Source organism: Argopecten irradians, chromosome 2 (assembly GCF_041381155.1).
Source record: "Argopecten irradians isolate NY chromosome 2, Ai_NY, whole genome shotgun sequence".
Taxonomy (NCBI): Eukaryota; Metazoa; Mollusca; class Bivalvia; order Pectinida; family Pectinidae; genus Argopecten; species Argopecten irradians.
Genome location: NC_091135.1, coordinates 26424235 through 26452073, shown reverse-complemented (window position 1 = coordinate 26452073; position 27839 = coordinate 26424235). Strand labels below are relative to the sequence as shown.

Below are 27839 nucleotides of genomic sequence, written 5' to 3'. Positions count from 1 at the left end.
TTAATATAGCAGCACTCGTTAACATAACATTACAATAGGCCAGTGCACATAATTTGAATCTTTTAAACTTTTATAATACAAGTTCCAGATTTTATTGTCGATTGTTTATTTCAGTATTTTAAAATTCTTTTATTCCAAAATATAAAAAGAATTGAATCCAATAAAGCCAATGGTAGCAGAGCCCGATATATTTGTTACAAAAATGTTATCCTAACTTACGTTTTTCTCCTTCAGCATTTTCTCTAAAATATTGCCAAAAAATACAACCAGTTCAATACAAAATACGGAGGCTAGCAAAATATCGCATATACCCTTGACATTAACCTTTAATATCTTCCGTTACGATAAAAAAAAAGTTTTTGTAACGTATCCATACATACACTGTATGGCAACTTACTTCATCAATGCAATTTGTGTTCATCTGTTGATATTGTTGATTGACATCCGTACGTATTGGCTTACGTTCTGAGTTTTCTCTTGACTTAGTTCTCCTTTGTTGACATATTGTTAAAGTGTGTTTGCTCTTGAGTTTATGCTCACGTATTTGGAATCTTTAAAGACTGGTATGCTCGTGACTTTGTGCTCTGCCGAGCCTGTAGCTCCATATACTCAGAATGAGTCGGTGCAGTGATTTCTACATATTCATGGGGCTGTGACGTCGTCGACAATTGTCGCCCCGGCGGAGGAGGGCGACGCGGCGGCGGGCGGGCAGGTGGAGGCTTCTGTTTAGACAAGGCTGACACTCTGGGTCCTCTGGAAATTTATAATTTAAAAAGCTTTTTATGATTGATTGAAGGCATAACTGGCGTCTTTAGCGGGAAAAAGTTTTTTCTTATCCTAAACGTAGACTCGAGAGTGGAAGATTCTATTAGTGGTATGGAGTCGCCTAATACAAAGAAAGTAGGTCGTTAAAACTGTTGAACATCTACCTCTTTACCCTACATTTGCACAACACTGTTTTATCATTTCGATCACCTGACAATCTGAATGAAGGCGATTGGTAAATCAAACAATCGAGACATATTTTAAGGTATCATACAATTCCATTCCGATAAAATATAAATACCATAATCTCTAGTACTCATGGGGACGTCTTGGATTTAGGCTTTACGTCTCGGGTATAAATAACGGAACCACTTATTTAAGATACAAACCTGACATTTTGTGGCGGGATATACGCGTAACGATCTGTCACAGCAACACTATCCATCTGATAGGCCACGTTAGCTGTACCAGTAAACCCTCGAGAAATCGTCTGTAAGTAGAAAAGATATTCTGTACTGTATCCACAATGTTATTTTACATCATGTTTTAGCGAGGTGAAAAAGTCACGTTACAATTCATTTCAATTGTGATACAATTCAAAACATAACCCTACTTAAAACTCCTTTTTGTGACTTTCAAAATAGAAAATGGAAACAATAATTATATCTAAACATATAATAAATTATACTTTACTCACATTTCAAACAATCTAATAATAAAATTTGAATAAAAATGGAAAACAATTTGGTAATGTTATAAAAACTATTTATTCTTACAGACGGTCCCCGTGCGGGGGGTTTGGCTGCCTTCGGCTTTCTGGTACGTAGACAATAGCAAACAACACCAACCAGGACCAGAATGATAACAACGACAGCAGCAATAACAGCTACTGGTATGACCCAGGCTGTAATAGAGACTAGAGCTTAATACTAGAATTATTGTTAAAATAATTATGCTAGAATGGAGATAACGGATTTCAAATATCAATATTCATGCGTTGAAATCGATTACTTGGATTAAATAAAAAATGGATTGAAACAGTTTTTATCAAATTTAGTATAAGTTTACTTACGCAAATTACTAGACCTTAGGAAACCAATTTTCTCTTTATTTATTACAGAAGTAAACATACTTTTTCATATACATTTTTTTATATTTTTTGTATTGGTCGAAGTTATAGAAAACGGTAATTGTGTATGGAGGTGAATGGTACATGTAAGGGGATACTTACAAAAAATTACCACATGCATTGCTTACAATATCTTCATTCAATGAATTTCGAAAGAAAAATTAAATGAAACTAACCGATTGTAAATGGGAACGAATTAAAGAAGTGATTGATATACGAATACAATATGAACATGTTGTGACATAGTGATTTCTCTACGAATTATTTGAAAACTAAACAAAAAATGATGATCTTTACTATAAATAGAGTAGCTTTATACGAGTAAATAAATGTTACAATGTGAATACATGTATATATACTGAATTTCAAAGAATACTATAAAAATGTTTTAATCTGATAGAGCAAACATAAATTGATAGATAATTCTGAAAGTAATAATGAGATCTACACTTATATATGTAATTAGTATTTCGTTCTAGATTGCAATATTGTGTGCGTATGAAATGAGAAAAAAATTAATCTAAAGCAAGGATTTATAAGTGAGATACGTCCTTGATCTAAAGGGACAATTTAGTCTAAGAGAACATTAAAATGTGTACATATATCGGGAAAAACCCAGTTCTAATGGAAATTAGATCAGTCAGTTTTACTGTGATATGCTAGAAAACCCCATGGTGGTAAAATGCATGTGAACTGTTCTAACTCGCTCGCTGTCCGCCATTGCACATTGTGGTCAGTTTTACTGTGATATGCTAGAAAACCCCATGGTGGTAAAATGCATGTGAACTGTTCTAACTCGCTCGCTGTCCGCCATTGCACATTGTGGTCGAACATCTGCTCAAATCGCTCTGACAGTAGTGTGTTTACCTTATTAGATAAATTGTCTTGCCTAAAAAAATCCCTTTATCACCTCCACTATGGTTTTGTAGTTCATTTGTTTAACGTGCATGACTTTGGCTCGGATATGGGTACAGCGTACATGTTGTACCTGCTTAATCGTATTGATCAACGATTTGTATTTACAACGGTATCAATTAAAATACTTAACAATGACGTGGAATTTGTCAATATTTTATGTTATATGTTTCATAAGAAATGTAGAATAATACATTTATGCCATAATTTGCTTCTTGGCTATGTAAAATACTTAGCCTGAGTGAACTGTCCCTTTAAGCATATGCATTTGTACAAATTTCATTATATTATGAAAGTTAAATTGACAAAACATTATTTGACAAGCGCATACTCTAAGCATCGAGTGATAGATTATGGTTTGTGGCATTAGTGGAAACTGCGATATATCGTGTTAATTAAGTGGTGGAATATATTTATAAGGAACTTCATCATCTCGAATTGAAAAACTAAGCATCAGCTGAACTCGGCATTTATCTCAGACGTTTTTAGTGAAATGAAATTGAGGAAGAAATGTCAATAGTTTTCAAAATTCCATCTATTCGAGATGAAGTCGTTCGACAATAAAAACAAAAAGTACTAATGAAAAAACGATAGTGATAAAGGTGGGTTACACGCCACTCACCTGGCAGGTTTGTACTAGCTGGAGGTATAGTAGTACTACCACTGGAAACTGTGGATGTAGCACTTACGGTAGTTTGTGTGGCTGTAAATGATATTGGTTGTGATAGTTGGGGTAACGGTTTTGGGAGGGGGTCAGATTCAGAGGTAATTTAATCGTGTTTTGTTATGATTTGTTGATCTAATCAAGGGAGTACTTTTTCCTGATCGAACAGCCTTTAGACACAATCTAGGGGTTGATATTACATGTACGATAATGATAGTAACTCCTAGAATATCGAGGACGTTGTGATAGCCTTCTGAGAAATACAATTTTATAGACTGGTAACGATTTAAGGCTCTCTGGCGTTGGCACAAGGTCAAGAAGATGTTTAAGATTTGATGGCTTTAGATAATAATCAATTCGGAAGAGAATAAAACGTATGCATGACATTTAGTCGCCTTTTAGAATCATGCAATGCAGCAGGTAAAATTACCTTGTGTTCTTATGTTAGCAGAATATAGGAGGGGCTCGATACAAAAATAAGAAATCAAAAAAATGAAGATAGATGATAAAGAACATGTTCTCAATTATATATGATGTTTGTTACTATGACAACACTAGGTTACCATTACAATATTTTCTTATGTTTACTTCTACATTTCCCTACTATGACTATCCAACAGGATGTTGTTAACTATGACTATCTTTACTATAACAACCCTACCTGGAGTTGTGGTGACAGTACTCGTGGTCTGCACTGTTGTGGTTACTGCCATGGTGATAGGTATAGTGGTTTGAGGTCCAGGGGAGGTAATCGGGGGACCAGTATAACATGTTAAACAGCAAATATCTAAGTTTGTCTGGCTATAACTAGCACAAGAGGTGGAGAGACATCCAAGAGCTCTGTCGCCATAGGGACAACCTGACACAATATAACCATAATTGGTCACGTCATCACAGACAAAAATCGCCATTTTTATTATTATACACGATGGAAAATATAAAGACATTATACGAAAAAGCAAATATTGTTGAAACAGAAATAATTTCAAATGCAGATGTTAAATTCCTTGTGTATGAATGTATTTTATGTTTGATGTTCATCAACATTAGAATTGATATAATTGTACTTCTTTCTTTTCCATTTTACATAACTGGTTTACTGATGACCAGTAGGAGCATAAAAATCATACAACATGTCGATGACGTTGAGACATTTGTACTTTGTACATTACCGGGAATGGCGATCTGCAAGTTCTTGCATGTTTGACAACAAACGTGAGCGTTGTCGCTAATGTAACACTGACTCGACTGTATAGCTGAACAATCAGCTCGATCGCCATATTCACACCCTTGAAGAAAAACAAACTAATAACTGGATCGTAGATCATTAAGAATGATTACATGAAATATCTTTATCGATATATTTCACAAAACACCCTGTACTAATTAATGACTGCTAAAAAGAACAATTTCTAATGACTACTATTTGATACGTTTGCAAGCAAGAAAGTTTTTTTTTTTTTTCAAATTATATACTTAGGCCAATGTTATTATACTGTATATGCATATTACAGTATGTTCATTTAAATATACTAGTACTAGAAAGCATGCGCTATTTCGTGACATGTCCCTTTAACACCTTAGAGATGATATTAATTTACAAAGTGGTAGTGCTGCTTAGCTGTTATATAACAGAACAAAGACATGCAGGGCTCAGTTTCATCAACAGTCCTTAACTGTAAGGAATTCCTTGACATCAAATTCTTCATACTCAAAGCATTGGATAAGTTAGAAAGTTACTAAACTTACTTTTTCCCCTAAACTTTTCTACTTCATTTCTATGCAGAATTTTAAGTTCAGGAATTCCTTAAAGAGACGGAAACTGACGAAACAGGGGTCAAGGCAATTAAAAACCATTTTGAAGGCATTACTTGGCCCCTCAAGCAAGCACGAACAGTACTTGGTCAACATTGGCTATTAATTATACAATTAACATATACACTTTTAGCACCAGTTTAAGCATCATTGTTGCTTTTACAAATATTTCAATAATTATGTTGATATTGCTAGGGTACGTTTCGCGGTTCGGACTGCACATGAGTTCTCATTGGTTTTTTTGGGGTTTTTTTTATTGATTTTGTCTCTTTTTTTCTTTCTTTTTTTCTTAAGCAATATAAATACAAAGGTTTGTCTAAAATTCATTGTTTTAACCCTTAACAGCGAGTATTTGTGTTGATTGCTGTCCTAAATGTTGCTATCTCTTACATACATGTGCCTAGACTATTTCAAAACTAGCTCTACGCATGGTGCAGCATTAAAATCAATTGTGAAATTTTTATCATAATCAAAAAGTGATAAATCCCTGTTACAAGTACTTGTGTAAATCTTTTGACACATTTAATATCCCTAACACGTTACGAAAATATTGGATTTCCTAATTACATTGCTGAATATTGTAAATATTTGAAAGGACGATGTGACCTTCATTTGTTTCATAGATTTATATGGTTCAAGTTTCATCCTCAAGCGTTAAACATATTATTAATTATTTATTTATTTATATATTATTTTGCGTTCAACCAAAATTTGATTGGTTTGAAATAATGACCATATAGTGAATACGACATCGGATTCATTTTCACTGATACAATAATAATTATATCTGTTCTATAAACACGTGTTAACATCTAATGTAAGAAGGCAGTGTGTACACACCTGGAATGTTTGTAGAGAACGACTGACATGTTTCACAGCAAAGATTGGCGTTATCTCCGGCATAACATTGACTGTTCGTTACTCCTGAACAGTTTGTCTTGTCTCCGTACTCGCATCCTAAACACAGAAAAACACAATAGTTACTCATTCATATAAATTCTACCAGATATTATTTAAATATAGTTAGAAATGTAGCAATTAGTTGCAGATTCCTATATCATCATTGATAGAGAATTTGTTAGGAGAGGATGAGTAAGAAATGTAATCAAATCTAGTTTATCTAAAAGATAATTTGACCAATGCTCGATTTTTTCGAAAATAATTATACATTTTTTTTCGACTTTGAAAACAATGAAACAACAATAGTTGGTAATATGTACCGTAATTTTCATATGTTATTCACCACCAAAAGTAACTAACAATTCAGAATTTCAATACTTGCACAAAAATAAGACAGTAAAAAGAGAACATGGGTCAGACCATGATGCCGGGTTGTGGACTACTAATGGTACCATATCACTTCACATGTCTTAGACATAAAACAATATAGGGCATCATACATGTCTTACCGTTTATCCCTGTATATAGTGACTGACAGGTGGTACAGCAGCTGCTGTTCTGTTGGTAACAACCCCAGGGTTGTTGTGTACCCATACTTTGACAGGTATAAGAACCATACACAATTCCTTTAATGTCACCATACAGACAGGTACCTGTTAATATTCAAAAGAAACTTTAACTGCGTCACTATTTAGTCTCCTTGGGTAGGCATTGATTATGATGTCAATTGTATTTGTGAGCGAAACGTTACACTTTCAAATCAATTTTCTTAATTTCGCAAACAAACAAATGACGTCAACATAAATGCCAAGCTTCATGATAAGATAAAGTTGCGTAGTGTGATAAAATAGATTTTTTAACCGTTTGTTTTTGTTGATATCGTGACCCAGCTATTCTTGAAAACGTATATGTACATAGAGGTTAAGATTTTTTTTATTTGCTTAGTGGGGCACACAAAACGTTCAAGGTGCACTTAATTTTGGAAAAATACTTTTGATTTGTTATGGTTTTGATAGCTGCTTTGACATATATTACTGGCTGCTTTTGTACTTACTTGGTACGTTTGGTGCATCAACAGATGTCACACAATTTCCTTGCCGACACCACTGTAATAAAGTAAGAGTGAATCTGATATCAAATCGTTTGTAATGGAATTTGAATCGCATATTATTTTATCTAATAATTCTATTTTGGTGATTAGCCTGCATGTGCATTCCGTTAAAATAATATTTGGTATTAACGTTGTTATATACTTATGCCGTTTTTAGCTTGCCTATTCGAAGAATAGGGGAAGCTAATGTTGTCACCCCGGCGTCGGCGTCAGCGTTGGCGTCCCATTTCACGTTACAGTTTTTGAGCAAGTTTCTGTTTCGTCAATTGTTTAAGCTTAAGTCATCATGATTGTTTATGATTTTATTTTCCTAATGTGTATGGATGCTGAACGTGATAATACAACCAATTTGGGGCCCTGTAGGTGTTTTTTTTTGAGTCTGTTACTTTGTCATATTTCCATGTTAAAGTTTTTGAGCAAGTTTCTATTTTGTCTATTGTTTAAGCTTAAGTCATCATAAATGTTTATGATTTTATTTTCCTAATGTGTATGGATGCTGAACGTGATAATACAACCAATTTGGGGCCCTTTAGGGAGTTTTTGAGTCTGTTAATTTGTTAAATTTCCATGTTTAAATAGTAAATACTTGAACATCAACTTCTTCTGAATAGGCGAGCTTTGCTGTTCTCCAACAGCTCTTGTTTGTAGTACTGACTTATCTCTATCTACTCTCGTCACTTCCTGTGACATTTGTAAGCACACATCCTATTTACTTTCATACATAGAGTTAGTCTAAATTACCTCCTAAATTGTTATTTAACTAAAAACCCTACATTAATTTTGTATGTAAAATAGTTTTTACCTTTGATGAATTGCATGTGGTACCATCAGCAGGTAAAATCAGTGTACATTGAGTTGATGCTGGGTCCTTGCACCACATCCCCGTACAGACGGTCTCAAAATCCGAGTAAAATTGCTGGAAAGGACAAAATGTGATGTGAACACGAAACTATTTAATTGTCGGTTACAATTAATCACTATCAACTACAGTTAGTAGGTATCTTTTTAAAATCAACACTAAACATCAATATAATCTTCTTTTGTTTTAATTTGTGGATATAATCATTCCTGCACCTACTTTGCTTGATGTTTTTGACCAGTTTATTAAAGATTCAAAGTTTCATTAGTGTCATGCACTAACGAGAATCTTTACATCATATAATATCAACCAAGTGGGATTTGCTTTGGCGACTTTGGCGATCAAAATAGCCTCACACAAAAACTCCGCTAACAATTACCTACCTCGCTAATATGGAAAGTTTTTCATTTTATTTTCTATTCTGCGAAATTTACTTGACCCCAAATTGTTTTCGTGCGGAAATTAAAATGTAGGGACTGCACAAATGGCTTATATTATGCAATCTTTTTACATTAACGCTAATGCATCCAACGTGTTGACTTTCAATATTCCTTCTCGTGAAGCTATTGTTTCGCAATATCTCACATTTCGCAAATTGAGCAAAATTTAAAACCCTGCGAATACTTGCAACTACTATAATATAGTAATGTTAGTATTGTCTTGCTTTCGTTCCATTTAAAGCAGTTTTTAAGATGCTCAGCTGCAGACGTCAATTTGTTTTAGAGTAATTTTATTTTACATAAAATTATCTCACACAGATTTTATTTGAGAATGAATGTATGTTGCAATTACGTTACAGATTGCTGACATGACCCCTAAGTAAATAGTTTTTGCTGAAATAAATCGCAAAATGTCACGAAAAAACATTTAAACATTTTACATTCTGTTGCTAAGTAACATTACCAACTTGACAGGCGATCTCTATTTATTTCCTAATATGAATAGTTATAAGGCTTTGCATCTATAATGAATTAATCATACGTTATCGTCAAGAAGGGAACAGCCATTTGAACAGCCGTTTCCCGTGATCGCTGGCGCGACAGTTGTGATGTCACAATGATAATGACGTCATAATAAGCGTTTTAAGTTCATAGACAATATGAACGCCAACTGCGGTTGGTAAGGTTACAAAGTGGGACTGCAGTGAAAATGTAAATATAGTTCTCTATTTTGGCATTTGAATGATATTATATGATAAACTGACTTACCAAACACAGATACGATCCTTGCCCCACAGCTTTTTCACATTGCATATTTACGTCATACATCTGACCGATCTCTGTCCCCATGTAGGAATCGATTTCGTTTGGATCCGTTTGTGAGTTTGTAGTTAGGAGACAATTACTGCCATTGCAAAAAAAAATAAGAAAAATGATAAAATGAAAAAAAAGGAATAACAAAAATTTGAATGGACTATGTCACAGTGCTGTGAAACTGAAAACATATCAGGAGCAAGAAGACAGACCAACTACATGTGTACATAAACTTCAATTGAAGGTTACAAAGTTACACAGTGTTCCGTTATTGGATTCTTTTGAAATACATCAAAAGGTCAAAATTACTTCAAATGTTGTCGTACACACAATATTCAGTTTTGCTATGACGTATTCCAGAAGTGACTCTAAAGACAGTGATAGTAACCCCTGGAATATCTATGATGGAAGATCATGGATTTTAACCAAACCCTTGTTTTCTTACGAGTCTAGTTCGGTTTATGACATAAAACACCACATTCATTACAGTCGTAGTGTTATTTTAGCCCTATTTATGCTCTCAAATCTTTACATGACCAATGTAATATTTATTGTTATCAATAATAATTATGATATGGTATTGGAATGAATTAGACCAATTCAATACAATTCAAACTGACATGATTATCGCGTACTAGCTCGTGTCATGATAAAGCGAGTGAAATCAAGAAATGGCCAATAAATCTTACTGAAGTTAAGATAATCCAGTGAATATATTCACGTAACTTACTTGTTGATACTGTTTATATAAGTACCGATCTCGTTGGCAGAACACAGTGAAAATACCCATGGATTTCTAGCTTGACTGCCAGTTTTGGCGACACTTGAAGCTGCCATGATATGAGCATTTGAAGGAAGACAGATGTTATCGACTCCATCATGCTTGGCCCCCAAACTGTAAATAAATACATGAACAAAGTCACAGTATTTGCTATACATGTAGAATAACTACGTTTTTACTGTAGGAGCATTCTTAACATTAATTAATGACCTACTTCGTCAAATACTAATACAAATCTGCACCAGCTTATACAATTTTATTTCACAACAATATACTTCAACTTTATAATATACTCTAACTTTAAATATACTTCACTTTATAATATACTATAATTTTATAATATACTATTACACAGTTGTTGACTGGGATTTTCGGGCAACAGATGATTTGTTGGACCCGAAGACAAACTGTTACCCGAGGGCGAAGGCCGAGGTCAACAGTTTGTTTGACGGTCCAACAAATGATCTGTTGCCCGAAAATCCCAGTACAAAAATCCAGTCGATAACTGTTTTGTTATACCCATTGACTCAAAACAATGGATTGACGTCACGAATTGTAGGTGTGAGTTCACTCCGGTCCAACAGCCAGTTTTAACAGTTCTTTCGACCGCTCGACGGAATAGTTCATTTACTGGCATTTCCTACATGTATACTTTAGCAGTATCAGTCACTTTGTCTTAATAATACAATGCCCTCCTATATGTTTCCTATGACAATAAACAAATATAAGATAACCAACCTGTGTCCAAGTTCGTGTGCCGCTGTTGTTTCCACGATGAAGTTGAATTGATCCTCCACAACTGACTGACTCGCAGGAGAACATATTTCTGCCTGGTAGGCATAGCCTGTAACACAGATAGGACCATATGATACGAAGGAGCGAGCGTCTTTTGTCATAATAACTACTAGTGTCTAGGTAAAACGAAATGTAAAATGTAAACAGTTTTTAGATCAAAAGCACAAATCACGTGGCTCATCGATAGAACTTTTTCTATGAAGTCCAATACTGGTATTTATTGATGTATTCATTTATTTCATTAAGGTATTAATAAAAACATAAGCCTTAGAAATAAAAATGAAAATTAGAAATTCGGGGTTAATTCAATTACAGTCTTATCTCTTTTTTCTTTGTAACAACACACGCCAATATATTGCAGAACTAGTAATTCAGTTAATAATTGAAATATCATCGTAAAGTAAGTAAAAAATCATATCAAAATGTTTGCTAATACAATCGAGTTTTGTACAATATATGTCCCATATTATCTTTCATCAATCATATGCGATATATGACAAGCAGGGTACATCCGAACTGAAACAATATTTACCTATGTTCCCAGTGTTTCCATTTAATTCTAAGTCGTATCTGAAAAAGAAGAGTATATGAATGAACATAATTTCACATCACCTGATAATTTGTAGGGGTAGATAGAAATTGTCCTCATCGAATATTTTGGTGTGAACGTTTAAAATATTACGTCCTAGAGCGGACACAGATAACCTTTTTTGTCCATTGCCGTTAAATATTGTCATTATAAGATTAAAATCATAAACATTGCAGTAGTATTTAAGTATTTTGAAGGGAAAAAAATCATCGCAAAAAATCATCTATGGGCTAAAAATACCTTACCTGGTAAACAACATGGCATGGTCGTGTTTGGGAATATTGTTTGCTGCTTTCTCTGCTTCTACCCACACTCTGAAGTTCTCAATCACCTGTCCCACATTGACAATGTTATTGGCCGACTTGACGCTCTCAGTCCATGTGGAAGTATCGGGTGTCTACAGAATCAAATGATAAAGTATATGGGCGTTAAAACAAATGGAATGATCGAATTAAAAACGTCTACCTAAAACTGGGGGGAAACACAGGAAAAATAGGATTGGCAATTGACAATTTGATTTAAAAGCAAGCGGGCAGCTAGACCAGGCGTTAACTAGAGGTTGGCATCTTTACTTCATCACATACTAGGTGATAGTTGACATTTTGATGACGGATTACCTGTATGTGGTGTGCCCGTTCCATGATCGTAAAAAATAACCTTGATATATTGCAAATGTATCCTTTTTATTTGAAATAACTGTTATTTTCTCAATATTTTTCCCGACACTGCCTCTAGTTTTGGTTTTGACGTACATGTATACCTTCTGTCCTCGAGTGAGACACATCATAGTTTACATAAATTGTAGTTACTGCTTCATATCAACTCAACGGTCAGCGAATAAAAGAATAAGTAAGACAAAATAGTGTATCCATTGTCAGTGCAATGTGACCAGTCGAGGTGTGCTGTTCCGTATCTTTACACACAAGGTAGTCTATCCTGACATGACCTCAACTCAACCAACCAAATAGGTAATATATTGATTATAGATAATTTTACTCCAACTGTTAACGTTATTTAAAGTCAATGTTGAGAAATAAAAAGTATTATTCGAGCAAATGTTAGCATTCAAACGACGGCACTTAATCAAAAACCCAAACAATGGTGTGTAATGGAGAATGGCTATTTTGGTGTACAAAACGAAATAATGAATAAGGTCTTTTCACCATCACCAAAAGGTGAAAAGACCTATTGTTTTCGTTAAGTTTCTAATTATTCTTACACATGTATTATTCTTCTTCCCGTTTTTGTGAACGCTCTATCGGTCAAACGGTAAGACATATGATAAAAATGATTTCAGTAAGTTAAAATCATGTATCTGAAGGTGTTCCATGAATAAAATTAAGTAGGTCAAAAATTCCTAAATGGCCGCCATGACGTAAAACCTAAAAACACAAAAACTTATACAATTCAAAAAGAATGAAAGTTATTTCAAATCTGAAGGTATTTTATTGTAGGAAATGAACATATCTAACTTTTACCTATACATGTTTCCGCTCGCTAGCGGTCAAAATTTACCAAAAGTAACTATTTTTAGATTTTTTTTATTATTCATTTTCTCACAACTTTTTGCATTACATCGATGTAGTATGTCATTCTGAAGGATTTGATGTCTTCAAATTTAAAATTGGTCTGCTGAATTATTTTTTATGATGATATTAATATTTAACAAAGAATTTTCAATATCTCCTCTGACTCCGCCGGTCCAATCAAGCCCAAACTCACACAAGATATTCCACTTATCACAGTGACAAATTCTTGTTAATATGGTGTCGATTCAAATTCAAATATGGCCGCAATGACGTCACTTCCTGTTCAACCTAGACAGCCATAACTCGTTAACCACTGAGCCAATTTCTTTCATATAAAGAAACTTTTAATGGAAATTAGCCGTTTTCGATGAAAATCACGAAACCAACTTCTTGTCAAGTTCTACATGGTATAGAGGCTTGATATTGTGCATGAAGTATGCTATGGTAGTTGACTATCAGGTTTGAAAAAATAAACGACCTTGGCCTTCATCCTAGGTCACAAAGTGCTTGTGATTTTAGAGCTATGAAAATGATCCAGTGAAAATACATCTCATTTAGACAGCCGTGCCTCGTTAACAACACATTGGGGCCGCGGTGGCCGAGTGGTTAAGATGTACCGACATATTACCACATGCCCTTCACCTCTGGGTCGCGAGTTCGAATCCCATGTGGGGCAGTTGCCAGTTACTGACCGGTGGTTTTTCTCCGGGTACTCCGGCTTTCCTCCACCAACAAACCTGGCACGTCCTTAAATGACCCTGGCTGTTAATAGGACGTTAAACTAATCAAACAGTTAACAACACAGCCAATTTCTTTGATTTTTGGATATGTTTTGTAGAATTGAAAGTGAAACAATTAACTGAAAGACCACTTTTCTGTTATACATGAACTTTCGGTTGTAAATAAGGGTCAAAGTTAAAAAGTGGATTTTTTTGACAAAATCATTAACAAATCTTCTTTTGAATTTCTAGAAGGCCTAGACACCTAATGTTAGGCATGTAGCATGCTGACATAAATGCCTACCAAGTTTTTCAATATGATTAACCTTGACCTATATTCAAGGTCACAGGAGCCAAAAAATCTAAAATATCTAAATGACTTCTTCTGAAGTTCTGGATGGCCTAGAGATCTTATATTAGGCCTACAAGATTCTGAAATAAATGGCTGTCAAGTTTGTTGATATGAATGACCTTGACCGGAATACCTTTTAGGTGAAAAGCCCGTCAAATTGTCCCGGTGGCAATTTCTTGTTTTTATTTGTTTTCATACTAAATCCGACTTTCTGATTGGCATATTCTTTTTTAATCAAACTACTGTGAAGAAAAAATCAGAGAATGTCGCGAAAACCCGACGTTATCATGATGTCACAATAAAGACGTCGACGTTGCTTATTGATTTGGAAAGAATAATATATAATCCGCTGGAAAATCAATGGAATCGTTCGTTTAAACGTTTTATTGTCAAATAGTCTCAAAAATTAATTATAAGCATGGATGTTACTATTTTTTATCGTCATTGTTCGCTATTTTTTGTGAGAATCCGCTACGCGAATTCACAGTTTGCAAACAACATTTCTTACATACCCCGATGAAGTTAAAAAATAATGACATCAATACTTAAATAATGTGTTCATATTATGAACAGTCTCTTACCTCGGAAATATACAGTCCTGCAAACGTAACATCTATAGTGTACGAAGCATTCAAGCTGGCGTATCTGGCATCAATCTAATCAACAACAAATAAAAAAATTATAAGACAAATAAGCATCGATTACTATGCCAAGTCGATAATGGCAACGAATATAATTGATAGTTCTGAGCCGCGGTGACATTCGAAAACCTATATTGATTAGTCCAATGTTAAAAGATGTCCGCATACTTCAGCATTAAACTGCCTTCTTTGGGATATATGGTCCTTTTATTCTCTCAGGATTGCAGATAAATTAAATAACGCGCGTTAGCGCGTTATAATTAACTTGTCTGCAATCCTGAGAAATTACAGAATTATAAGTCCCCCAAAAAGACGGTTTAATGCTTTTGTTTCCGTTTTCTGTTATTTTTTAATCCAACCAGTAACGTATACTGTTATCGCTATTCCCGCTGCCACCGTAAGTGGTGAAGTCATAAGTAGCCCCGGTGTCATTCGCGGTAAAATGTCCATAGAAACAAACATAAAATCACCAATACACTTCCAACATTTTCATCAATATGTTCCATCTACATGTATATTACACATTTTAAATTATAACTACATAACTACAAATATTACTGCGAATAACAAAGACCTTTTTTTTTCATTTCAGTTACACGCAAGTACGCACAAAAATGCGCATTGTGTCGTTACGTCATGATATCGATCAGGATGACGTGCCACTACACCAATGGGGGTTATGGGAGAATAATGATCTCATGTATCCCTTTTTTGTTTGGTAAGGTCATATAGTGTCAGTCTCGAGAAAATGGAAATATACTGTATTCAACACAATGATTTTATAATAATAACAATAGATTATCCCATGACTTCAGTATGACCCTCCATAAAACTCGTATTAATTAAGGCTCCAAACAACGCTATAATACTACCTACCCCATTGATGTGAAAGGCAACAAATGTTCGAATTTTGTTTAGAGCATCATTTCTTCTTCTATTGTTGGTCGTCTGTGTGCTTGCGTCATACCAACTGAAATTAGGCAGTTCATTTACATATTTATGAAGATTTGAATGAATGAAAAAGAAAGGCAAAAGAACAAAGATAGAAAAATGTTGATATTTTCAAGATATATATTGCACAAGAACAATGCGAAGAAGAAGAAGAAGAAGTAGAAGGAGGGAGGAGGAGGAGGAGGAGAAATATGTATTACATAAGAACAAGACGAATATACTTAATACACGGGAAAGCTTATATATCATTAACAAGAATGGAAAGAAATGCACTTGTTCGGGTTATGCTATATTCCCTAAATAAAACCACTGAAATCAATATAAATATGCAGAGTAATCTGTGGTGATTGTCATTATACCTACTATTTATATACAGAGTAATCTGTGGTGATTGTCATTATACCTACTATTTATATACAGAGTAATCTGTGGTGATTGTCATTATACTACTATTTATATAAGAAATCTGTGGTGATTGTCATTATACCTACTATTTATACAGAGTAATCTGTGGTGATTGTCATTATACCTACTATTTATATACAGAGTAATCTGTGGTGATTGTCATTATACCTACTATTTATATACAGAGTAATCTGTGGTGATTGTCATTATACCTACTATTTATATACAGAGTAATCTGTGGTGATTGTCATTATACCTACTATTTATATACAGAGTAATCTGTGGTGATTGTCATTATACCTACTATTTATATACAGAGTAATCTGTGGTGATTGATTATACCTGTCATTTGTCATACCTACTATTTATATACAGAGTAATTCTGTGGTGATTGTCATTATACCACTATTTATATACAGAGTAATCTGTGGTGATTGTCATTATACCTACTATTTATATACAGAGTAATCTGTGGTGATTGTCATTATACCTACTATTTATATACAGAGTAATCTGTGGTGATTGTCATTATACCTACTATTTATATACAGAGTAATCTGTGGTGATTGTCATTATACCTACTATTTATATACAGAGTAATCTGTGGTGATTGTCATTATACCTACTATTTATATACAGAGTAATCTGTGGTGATTGTCATTATACCTACTATTTATATACAGAGTAATCTGTGGTGATTGTCATTATACCTACTATTATATACAGAGTAATCTGTGGTGATTGTCATTATACCTACTATTTATATACAGAGTAATCTGTGGTGATTGTCATTATACCTACTATTTTATATACAGAGTAATCTGTGGTGATTGTCATTATACCTACTATTTATATACAGAGTAATCTGTGGTGATTGTCATTATACATTATTTATATACAGAGTAATCTGTGGTGATTGTCATTATACTACTATTATATACAGAGTAATCTGTGGTGATTGTCATTATACCTACTATTTATATACAGAGTAATCTGTGGTGATTGTCATTATACCTACTATTTATATACAGAGTAATCTGTGGTGATTGTCATTATACCTACTATTTATATACAGAGTAATCTGTGGTGATTGTCATTATACCTACTATTTATATACAGAGTAATCTGTGGTGATTGTCATTATACCACTATTTATATACAGAGTAATCTGTGGTGATTGTCATTATACCTACTATTTATATACAGAGTAATCTGTGGTGATTGTCATTATACCCACTATTTATATACAGAGTAATCTGTGGTGATTGTCATTATACCTACTATTTATATACAGAGTAATCTGTGGTGATTGTCATTATACCTACTATTTATATACAGAGTAATCTGTGGTGATTGTCATTATACCCACTATTTATATACAGAGTAATCTGTGGTGATTGTCATTATACCCACTATTTATATACAGAGTAATCTGTGGTGATTGTCATTATACCTACTATTTATATACAGAGTAATCTGTGGTGATTGTCATTATACCTACTATTTATATACAGAGTAATCTGTGGTGATTGTCATTATACCTACTATTTATATACAGAGTAATCTGTGGTGATTGTCATTATACCTACTATTTATATACAGAGTAATCTGTGGTGATTGTCATTATACCTACTATTTATATACAGAGTAATCTGTGGTGATTGTCATTATACCTACTATTTATATACAGAGTAATCTGTGGTGATTGTCATTATACCTACTATTTATATACAGAGTAATCTGTGGTGATTGTCATTATACCTACTATTTATATACAGAGTAATCTGTGGTGATTGTCATATACCTACTATTTATATACAGAGTAATCTGTGGTGATTGTCATTATACCTACTATTTATATACAGAGTAATCTGTGGTGATTGTCATTATACCTACTATTTATATACAGAGTAATCTGTGGTGATTGTCATTATACCCACTATTTATATACAGAGTAATCTGTGGTGATTGTCATTATACCTACTATTTATATACAGAGTAATCTGTGGTGATTGTCATTATACCCACTATTTATATACAGAGTAATCTGTGGTGATTGTCATTATACCTACTATTTATATACAGAGTAATCTGTGGTGATTGTCATTATACCTACTATTTATATACAGAGTAATCTGTGGTGATTGTCATTATACCTACTATTTATATACAGAGTAATCTGTGGTGATTGTCATTATACCTACTATTTATATACAGAGTAATCTGTGGTGATTGTCATTATACCTACTATTTATATACAGAGTAATCTGTGGTGATTGTCATTATACCTACTATTTATATACAGAGTAATCTGTGGTGATTGTCATTATACCTACTATTTATATACAGAGTAATCTGTGGTGATTGTCATTATACCTACTATTTATATACAGAGTAATCTGTGGTGATTGTCATTATACCTACTATTTATATACAGAGTAATCTGTGGTGATTGTCATTATATATATACAGATTTATATACAGAGTAATCTGTGGTGATTGTCATTATACCCACTATTTATATACAGAGTAATCTGTGGTGATTGTCATTATACCTACTATTTATATACAGAGTAATCTGTGGTGATTGTCATTATACCTACTATTTATATACAGAGTAATCTGTGGTGATTGTCATTATACCTACTATTTATATACAGAGTAATCTGTGGTGATTGTCATTATACCTACTATTTATATACAGAGTAATCTGTGGTGATTGTCATTATACCACTACTATTTATATACAGAGTAATCTGTGGTGATTGTCATTATACCTATTATTTATATACAGAGTAATCTGTGGTGATTGTCATTATACCTACTATTTATATACAGAGTAATCTGTGGTGATTGTCATTATACCTACTATATTTATATACAGAGTAATCTGTGGTGATTGTCATTATACCTACTATTTATATACAGAGTAATCTGTGGTGATTGTCATTATACCTACTATTTTATATACAGAGTAATCTGTGGTGATTGTCATTATACCTACTATTTATATACAGAGTAATCTGTGGTGATTGTCATTATACCTACTATTTATATACAGAGTAATCTGTGGTGATTGTCATTATACCTACTATTTTACAGAGGGTTTTTTTTTTTATATACAGAGTAATCTGTGGTGATTGTCATTATACCTACTATTTATATACAGAGTAATCTGTGGTGATTGTCATTATACCCACTATTTATATACAGAGTAATCTGTGGTGATTGTCATTATACCCACTATTTATATACAGTGGTGAGTCATTATACTATTTATATACAGAGTAATCTGTGGTGATTGTCATTATACCTACTATTTATATACAGAGTAATCTGTGGTGATGCATTATACCACTATTTATATACAGAGTAATCTGTGGTGATTGTCATTATACCTACTATTTATATACAGAGTAATCTGTGGTGATTGTCATTATACCCACTATTTATATACAGAGTAATCTGTGGTGATTGTCATTATACCTACCTATTTATATACAGAGTAATCTGTGGTGATTGTCATTATACCTACTATTTATATACAGAGTAATCTGTGGTGATTGTCATTATACCTACTATTTATATACAGAGTAATCTGTGGTGATTGTCATTATACCCACTATTTATATACAGAGTAATCTGTGGTGATTGTCATTATACCTACTATTTAATATACAGAGTAATCTGTGGTGGATTGTCATTATACCTACATTATATACAGAGTAATCTGTGGTGATTGTATTATACAGAGTAATCTGTGGTGATTGTCATTATACCTACTATTTATATACAGAGTAATCTGTGGTGATTGTCATTATACCTACTATTTATATACAGAGTAATCTGTGGTGATTGTCATTATACCTACTATTTATATACAGAGTAATCTGTGGTGATTGTCATTATACCTACTATTTATATACAGAGTAATCTGTGGTGATTGTCATTATACCTATTATTTATATACAGAGTAATCTGTGGTGATTGTCATTATACTACTATTTATATACAGAGTAATCTGTGGTGATTGTCATTATACAGATATATACAGAGAATATGTATTATACAGAGTAATTAATACAGGTATGTGGTGATTGTCATTATACCTACTATTTATATACAGAGTAATCTGTGGTGATTGTCATTATACCCACTATTTATATACAGAGTAATCTGTGGTGATTGTCATTATACCTACTATTTATATACAGAGTAATCTGTGGTGATTGTCATTATACCTACTATTTATATACAGAGTAATCTGTGGTGATTGTCATTATACCTACTATTTATATACAGAGTAATCTGTGGTGATTGTCATTATACCTACTATTTATATACAGAGTAATCTGTGGTGATTGTCATTATACCTACTATTTATATACAGAGTAATCTGTGGTGATTGTCATTATACCTACTATTTATATACAGAGTAATCTGTGGTGATTGTCATTATACCTACTATTTATATACAGAGTAATCTGTGGTGATTGCCATTATACAGACTAATATATACAGAGTAATCTGTGGTGATTGTCATTATACCTACAGAGTAATCTGTGGTGATTGTCATTATACCTACTATTTATATACAGAGTAATCTGTGGTGATTGATTGTCATTATACCTACTATTTATATACAGAGTAATCTGTGGTGATTGTCATTATACCTACTATTTATATACAGAGTAATCTGTGGTGATTGTCATTATACCTACTATTTATATACAGAGTAATCTGTGGTGATTGTCATTATACCTACTATTTATATACAGAGTAATCTGTGGTGATTGTCATTATACCTACTATTTATATACAGAGTAATCTGTGGTGATTGTCATTATACCTACTATTTATATACAGAGTAATCTGTGGTGATTGTCATTATAAACCTATATTTATATACAGTAATCTGTGGTGATTGTCATTATACCTACTATTTATATACAGAGTAAACTGTGTTGATTGTCATTATACCTACTATTTATATACAGAGTAATCTGTGGTGATTGTCATTATACCTACTATTTATATACAGAGTAATCTGTGGTGATTGTCATTATACCTACTATTTATATACAAAGTAATCTGTGGTGATTGTCATTATACCTATTATTTATATACAGAGTAATCTGTGGTGATTGTCATTATACCTACTATTTATATACATGTAATCTGTGGTGATTGTCATTATACCTACTATTTATATACAGAGTAATCTGTGGTGATTGTCATTATACCTACTATTTATATACAGAGTAATCTGTGGTGATTGTCATTATACCTACTATTTATATACAGAGTAATCTGTGGTGATTGTCATTATACCTACTATTTATATACAGAGTAATCTGTGGTGATTGTCATTATACCTACTATTTATATACAGAGTAATCTGTGACCACGAAGAGTTCCACCATATAAGTCCCGGTCTGACGTCGTCTGCGGCCTCTCCTCTGGGAGAACTGTTTGCTGGAATGTTCTGCTAACACACATAATCATTTTGAAGTGAAAAGCTACATGTAATAAGGATCGCGTCTTAAAAAATTCAGGCACAAAAATTAATGTCAATGCAATCGTTTGTTTTGTCACACCCCTAATATATCCAGTGTAAACGCTATACTGTGACGAACCTTACATTTATGGAACATGTTTCTAGTACATCAATGTTGTGTTACGTTATACTGACAAAGATGAACCAGTCGTGTATCTAAGAATAATAAGACATCATGCATCTAAAACTACCTGTTAAAAAAGAGCACCCTGGCACCGTATCGCGAGTTAAAACAAACATTTTGGCATTCAGATCAGAAGAAAAGTTAAGAATACCAAAAAGGCAGAACATGTACATCCTTTAAAGACTCGTGATTTTTTTAATTTGAATACATACGTAAAGAAATGGCGTCGTTTGCGTTTGCAAACTGAAGAGGTACCGCAGGTTGAGAAACAATGTGCGGGTGACTGAAAGTTGAACTATTAAATCCATGTATATCCGTGTCTGTCTCTAAAATGTGGAGCTCGTCTTCTATGTAAAACGTCCCGAACTGCAACATATAATGGTATGATTTCAATATGTAGGCTAAACAAATTGTTTTCGTAATTGTGTATTCACTAAACACCTACAAAACTGTTTTTATCTAACCATTTCCAACAAAAGGAAAGTTAAAGTAATAACTTGGTAGATATGTGGAGGCTGACGGAATAGTTTCTCTTCAATTTGACAAAATGTATTGGTATGTTGTAAGGTGGAAAATGATGAAGAGATAATGTTCAGTCTTTGTAGTTTTAGCAGATCTCTTTTAACTAAATGACAGTATTTTGTCCACACCGTCGGAATAACCTTTTTGCCGCTTTCTACTTTAAGTAATTTGTATCCAACACACATACATTTACTAGGACCCAGATTTATCTGTAATACGACAATTGATTTATCACTCTGACTCATGTAATAGAGAGTACTTCGAATATATGGTACATGTGTCACTTACTAATTCCAGTTCATTACAACTCCCGCCGTTTGTACATTCCACGTGGAAGGACGCTCTATTCCCCACGTCTTGATAAAAGGCATCTAGTGACTGAAACCAACGAGTGTTTGGGCGCCATAAAAAAACTTCGAATACATATTAAATTAATACTTGTTAAAACGATATTTGGTACAACTATGGTGGATTTGTACCTAATAGTTTATATATACAGATACGGACTCTAGTTTTGCTTTTGATACCTTCTACGAACTATTGTGGTAAAAAAATTACCATTTGATAAAAAAAAGCGCTTAATACAAAAGTTTCGAGTTAATACACTGTAAAAAATAATTTTCCAATTGACATATTTTATACAATCTTCTTGGAAGATGATCACGATAGCAAACTGTGAAAGCTTATATATTCGTTTAACAATAAAAAAAAACCTTCAAAGTGTCTATTAATATTTTGGGGGTAACACAATTTTTCATTATGAAGTTATTAATTTACTATACCAAGGTAATAGGAAGTCTCTTAAAGATGCTCCATCGCTGACAAATGGTATTTTTTCACTATCAAAAACATGAGCAGACGATTTAGAATTTTTCTTAAGTTACAAAAGTTACTTACTTTACACCATTACCACTATTGAAGAGTTTAAGCATCTAAATTTACTTCAAGTTAAAAATATGAAAAATAATTAATTGCATTCTCAAAAAATTCCGTGTTACTATATCCTATATGGAATGAAGTACTGATTGCGCATGCACCAAAGGCGAAATAAATTAATTTAATTATTTTTTGTGTTGATTAGACATATATATATATATACATACGATTAAACATCAATTATTGTTCCAATGATGAATATCATTTATGCTCTGTCGGCGGTGGAGCATCTTTAAATCAATTGGCTGGAATAAAAAGTCAAAGTATTCTAACAATGGCGTGAGAAATCTTCTATTCAGCTCACTCTTGAAAGACCATTTACAAGAAGAGATTTGCTTCCAACAACTATCATGGGGAAAGATAGTTTGAAGAAGTATACCAACCTGAGAACTTGGCCAAAGGCCCTGATTGGGGAGATGTATTGGCACATCTGTAGAAAGTTTCGAATTTCTATAAAGACTTAGAATTATATTATGTTCTTTGGCATGGAAATGTAAATCCAATGACTCCGGAAGACGGTCTGGAGTACTCCTCTTTCTCACTGGATTTGACACGTAAGTTATCTTGTTAAAATACACATGGATTTTCTCTGTAAACAGAAGAAAAAATATTAGCACGTGGTTGTTTATATACACCATGTCAAAATAATTACGAAAAAATTATCAAACACAATTTTAGTAAAGTTAGTAAAAACGATAAATGCTAGTTCGAGAACAATGTCAGGCGTTCCGGAAGTACTATCGGAATACAAATCTAGGTAAAATCTCACTATACCACAATGAGATATGTCGATATAGCTTTATAAGAAACAATATTAGTATTATACTAATAAATCAATAACGGATATATTTAAGCAATAAACTGACGGATGGGATTCACATCAACTGTATGTCCAATCTGGTAACAGTTTAGAACTTATATTTCCATTACGATCATTCAAATTCAAAGCTATACAAGTTATATCTTTTGAATTTTCCGCTTGCCCTAGTGTTGACGTCACCATGTTCAATAAAAGGAGCAGCCATAGCATCAGCTTCTGAATATAGTTAAACACATAACGGTTTGAAACAAGCGAATAAATGGAAACTATGCGATGATATTTTTCAATAATGCTAGTTTGTCAACACGATAATACTATTGGGTTTCAAAGACCGCACAACTTTAAAACCAATCTTAAATTATTTTACCGTTATGTATAGGCGTAAGTATATATTGCATACATTGTCCATAACGCGGCGGAAACGTCAATATTCATACGCTTGACCAGATTGGAGTTCATAGGCTGATATTGCCCATCTGGTTTACCATAGATCAAAATAGAAACTGAAAGTAGAATGGGAATATTTCCCTATGCTTTAGTCATGACCACCCTTGTTTAAGTACAACATTATCTTTTCTATAAGATACTTCACATGTGGACCAGAGACAACCCAACACTCGTTCTATTTCCATTTCTACGGACCAGAGACAACCCAACACTCGTTTTATTTCCGTTTCTCCGGACCAGAGACAACTCAACACTCGTTTTATTGCCATTTCTGTGGACCAGAGACAACCCAGCACTCGTTCTATTGCCATTTCTGTGGACCAGAGACAACCCAGCACTCGTTTTATTGCCATTTCTGTTGACCAGAGACAACTCAACACTCGTTTTATTGCCATTTCTGTGGACCAGAGACAACCCAGCACTCGTTCTATTGCCATTTCTGTTGACCAGAGACAACCCAACACTCGTTTTATTGCCGTTTCTGTTGACCAGAGACAACCCAGCACTCGTTCTATTGCCATTTCTGTTGACCAGAGACAACCCAGCACTCGTTTTATTGCCATTTCTGTTGACCAGAGACAACCCAACACTCGTTTTATTGCCATTTCTGTGGACCAGAGACAACCCAGCACTCGTTCTATTGCCATTTCTGTTGACCAGAGACAACTCAACACTCGTTTTATTGCCATTTCTGTGGACCAGAGACAACCCAGCACTCGTTCTATTGCCATTTCTGTTGACCAGAGACAACCCAGCACTCGTTTTATTGCCATTTCTGTTGACCAGAGACAACCCAACACTCGTGTAATTGTCATTTCTGTGGACCAGAGACAACCCAGCACTCGTTCTATTGCCATTTCTGTGGACCAGAGACAACCCAACACTCGTTTGATTGCCATTTCTGTGGACCAGAGACAACCCAACACTCGTTTGATTGCCATTTCTGTGGACCAGAGACAACCCAGCACTCGTTTTATTGCCGTTTCTGTTGACCAGAGACAACCCAACACTCGTTTAATTGCCATTTCTGTGGACCAGAGACAACCCAACACTCGTTTGATTGCCATTTCTGTGGACCAGAGACAACCCAACACTCTTTTTTTTTGCCATTTCTGTGGACCAGAGACAACCCAACACTCGTTTTATTTCCATTTCCCCGGACCAGAGACAACCAAACACTCGTTTTATTTCCATTTCTGTGGACCAGAGACAACCCAACACTCGTTTTATTTCCATTTCTGTGGACCAGAGACAACCCAACACTCGTTTTATTTCCATTTCTGTGGACCAGAGACAACCCAACACTCGTTTTATTGCCATTTCTGTGGACCAGAGACAACCCAACACTTGTTTTATTGCCATTTGACAACCCAACACTCGTTTTATTGCCATTTCTGGTGAACAGAGACAACCCAACACTCGTTTATTGCCATTTGTGTATGCTACTATGTTACTAATGTCAGGAAGTGCATTGATCACGAGTAGTAATCATTATCCCATAGGAATCAAAGATGGTGAGTTGATATATCGATTTCAGGCCATCTCAAGTCTCTACCTATCATGTATAAAGGTAAGACTTTGTTTGCTTGTCCTTAGCTCGTGTTGTTTGTTTGCTTTGTAGGAATGTACAAGATACACAATTAAAATATGCCATACATGGGTAGGTAAGTGGAACAGTCCACATATGTCACAAACATCTTGTTCAATCATTTTGAATAAAATTGGATTCTGTTTTATCATTTTTTTTTGTACTGATATCTTTCTCATATCTTATATGCATTCAAATTAGAATACATAGTTTAATTGGGTTTTTTGTGAGGTCGTGTTAGGATTACATATCAGTGTGAAAAACCAACCAGAAACAAGAGGCCCAGAGGGCCTGTATCGCTCACCTGGTTTGTAATGCCAAGTAATGTTCTAAATACAGGTTCATTGTTTCTTTTCTGAAGGAATTCGAATATTTACCTCTAATTCACCTACTGGGCCCTACCCATCCTGCCCCCAGGGGATCAGAGCCAACAGTTATAGAAGTTCTATTCCCCTTCCCCAATGGATGTTTGTGGCCAAATTTGGTCACAATCCATGCAGAACTCTAGGACAAGTAGCGATTTATAGGATTTACCTCTATTTCCCCTATTGGGCTCCACCCCTCCTGCCCCCGGGGGGTCAGAGCCAACATTTATAGAAGTTCTGTTCCCCTTCCCCCAAGGATGTTTGTGGCCAAATTTGGTCACAATCCATGCAGAACTCTAGGACAAGTAGCGATTTATAGGATTTACCTCTATTTCCCCTATTGGGCCCCGCCCCACCTGCCCCCAGGGGGTCAGAGCCAAAATTTATACAAGTTCTGTTCCCCTTCCCCCAAGGATGTTTGTGGCCAAATTTGGTTACAATCCATGCAGAACTCTAGGACAAGTAGCGATATATAGGATTTACCTCTATTTCCCCTATTGGGCCCCGCCCCTCCTGCCCCCGGGGGGTCAGAGCCAAAATTTATACAAGTTCTGTTCCCCTTCCCCCAAGGATGTTTGTGGCCAAATTTGGTTACAATCCATGCAGAACTCTAGGACAAGTAGCGATTTATAGGATTTACCTCTATTTCCCCTATTGGGCCCCACCCCTCCTGCCCCCGGGGGGTCAGAGCCAACATTTATAGAAGTTCTGTTCCCCTTCCCCCAAGGATGTTTGTTGCCAAATTTGGTTACAATCCATGCAGAACTCTAGGACAAGTAGCGATTTATAGGATTTACCTCTATTTCCCCTATTGGGCCCCCGCCCCTTTTGCCCCCGGGGGGTCAGAGCCAAACTTTATACAAGTTCTGTTCCCCTTCCCCCAAGGATGTTTGTGGCCAAATTTGGTTACAATCCATGCAGAACTCTAGGACAAGTAGCGATTTATAGGATTTACCTCTATTTCCCCTATTGGGCCCCGCCCCTCATGCCCCCGGGGGTCAGAGCCTAACTTTATACAAGTTCTGTTCCCCTACCCCCAAGGATGTTTGTGGCCAAATTTGGTTACAATCCATGCAGAACTCTAGGACAAGTAGCGATTTATAGGATTTACCTCTATTTCCCCTATTGGGCCCCGCCCCTCCTGCCCCCGGGGGGTCAGAACCAAACTTTATACAAGTTCTGTTCCCCTTCCCCCAAGGATGTTTGTGGCCAAATTTGGTTACAATCCATGCAGAACTCTAGGACAAGTAGCGATTTATAGGATTTACCTCTATTTCCCCTATTGGGCCCCGCCCCTCCTGCCCCCG

The 27839-nt window shown here is 34.6% G+C and overlaps 1 protein-coding gene across 5 annotated transcripts in view; it reads right to left on the bottom strand.

The window, feature by feature from the left end:
- Positions 1-269: 269 nt before the first annotated feature.
- Positions 270-27839, bottom strand: part of LOC138314962 (A disintegrin and metalloproteinase with thrombospondin motifs adt-2-like) — a 30833-nt gene continuing 3263 nt past the window's right edge. The window contains exons 2-22 of one of the 5 annotated variants that reach the window (XM_069255622.1): positions 23696-23901; positions 22665-22754; positions 22067-22220; positions 21553-21661; positions 15694-15787; positions 14758-14832; positions 11822-11973; positions 11520-11557; positions 10931-11036; positions 10142-10306; positions 9367-9502; positions 8102-8215; positions 7243-7294; positions 6698-6841; positions 6129-6245; positions 4646-4762; positions 4135-4332; positions 3432-3512; positions 1542-1669; positions 1155-1255; positions 270-753 (exon numbers count right to left, since the gene is read on the bottom strand). In XM_069255622.1, coding sequence (XP_069111723.1) covers positions 537-753; positions 1155-1255; positions 1542-1669; positions 3432-3512; positions 4135-4332; positions 4646-4762; positions 6129-6245; positions 6698-6841; positions 7243-7294; positions 8102-8215; positions 9367-9502; positions 10142-10306; positions 10931-11036; positions 11520-11557; positions 11822-11973; positions 14758-14832; positions 15694-15787; positions 21553-21661; positions 22067-22220; positions 22665-22754; positions 23696-23901 — 2594 coding nt within the window. In that variant the 3' untranslated portion in view covers positions 270-536. The remainder of the gene's footprint in view (positions 754-1154; positions 1256-1541; positions 1670-3431; positions 3513-4134; positions 4333-4645; positions 4763-6128; positions 6246-6697; positions 6842-7242; positions 7295-8101; positions 8216-9366; positions 9503-10141; positions 10307-10930; positions 11037-11519; positions 11558-11821; positions 11974-14757; positions 14833-15693; positions 15788-21552; positions 21662-22066; positions 22221-22664; positions 22755-23695; positions 23902-27839) is intronic. The other 4 variants (XM_069255623.1, XM_069255624.1, XM_069255625.1 and 1 more) reach the window with 4 other exon arrangements.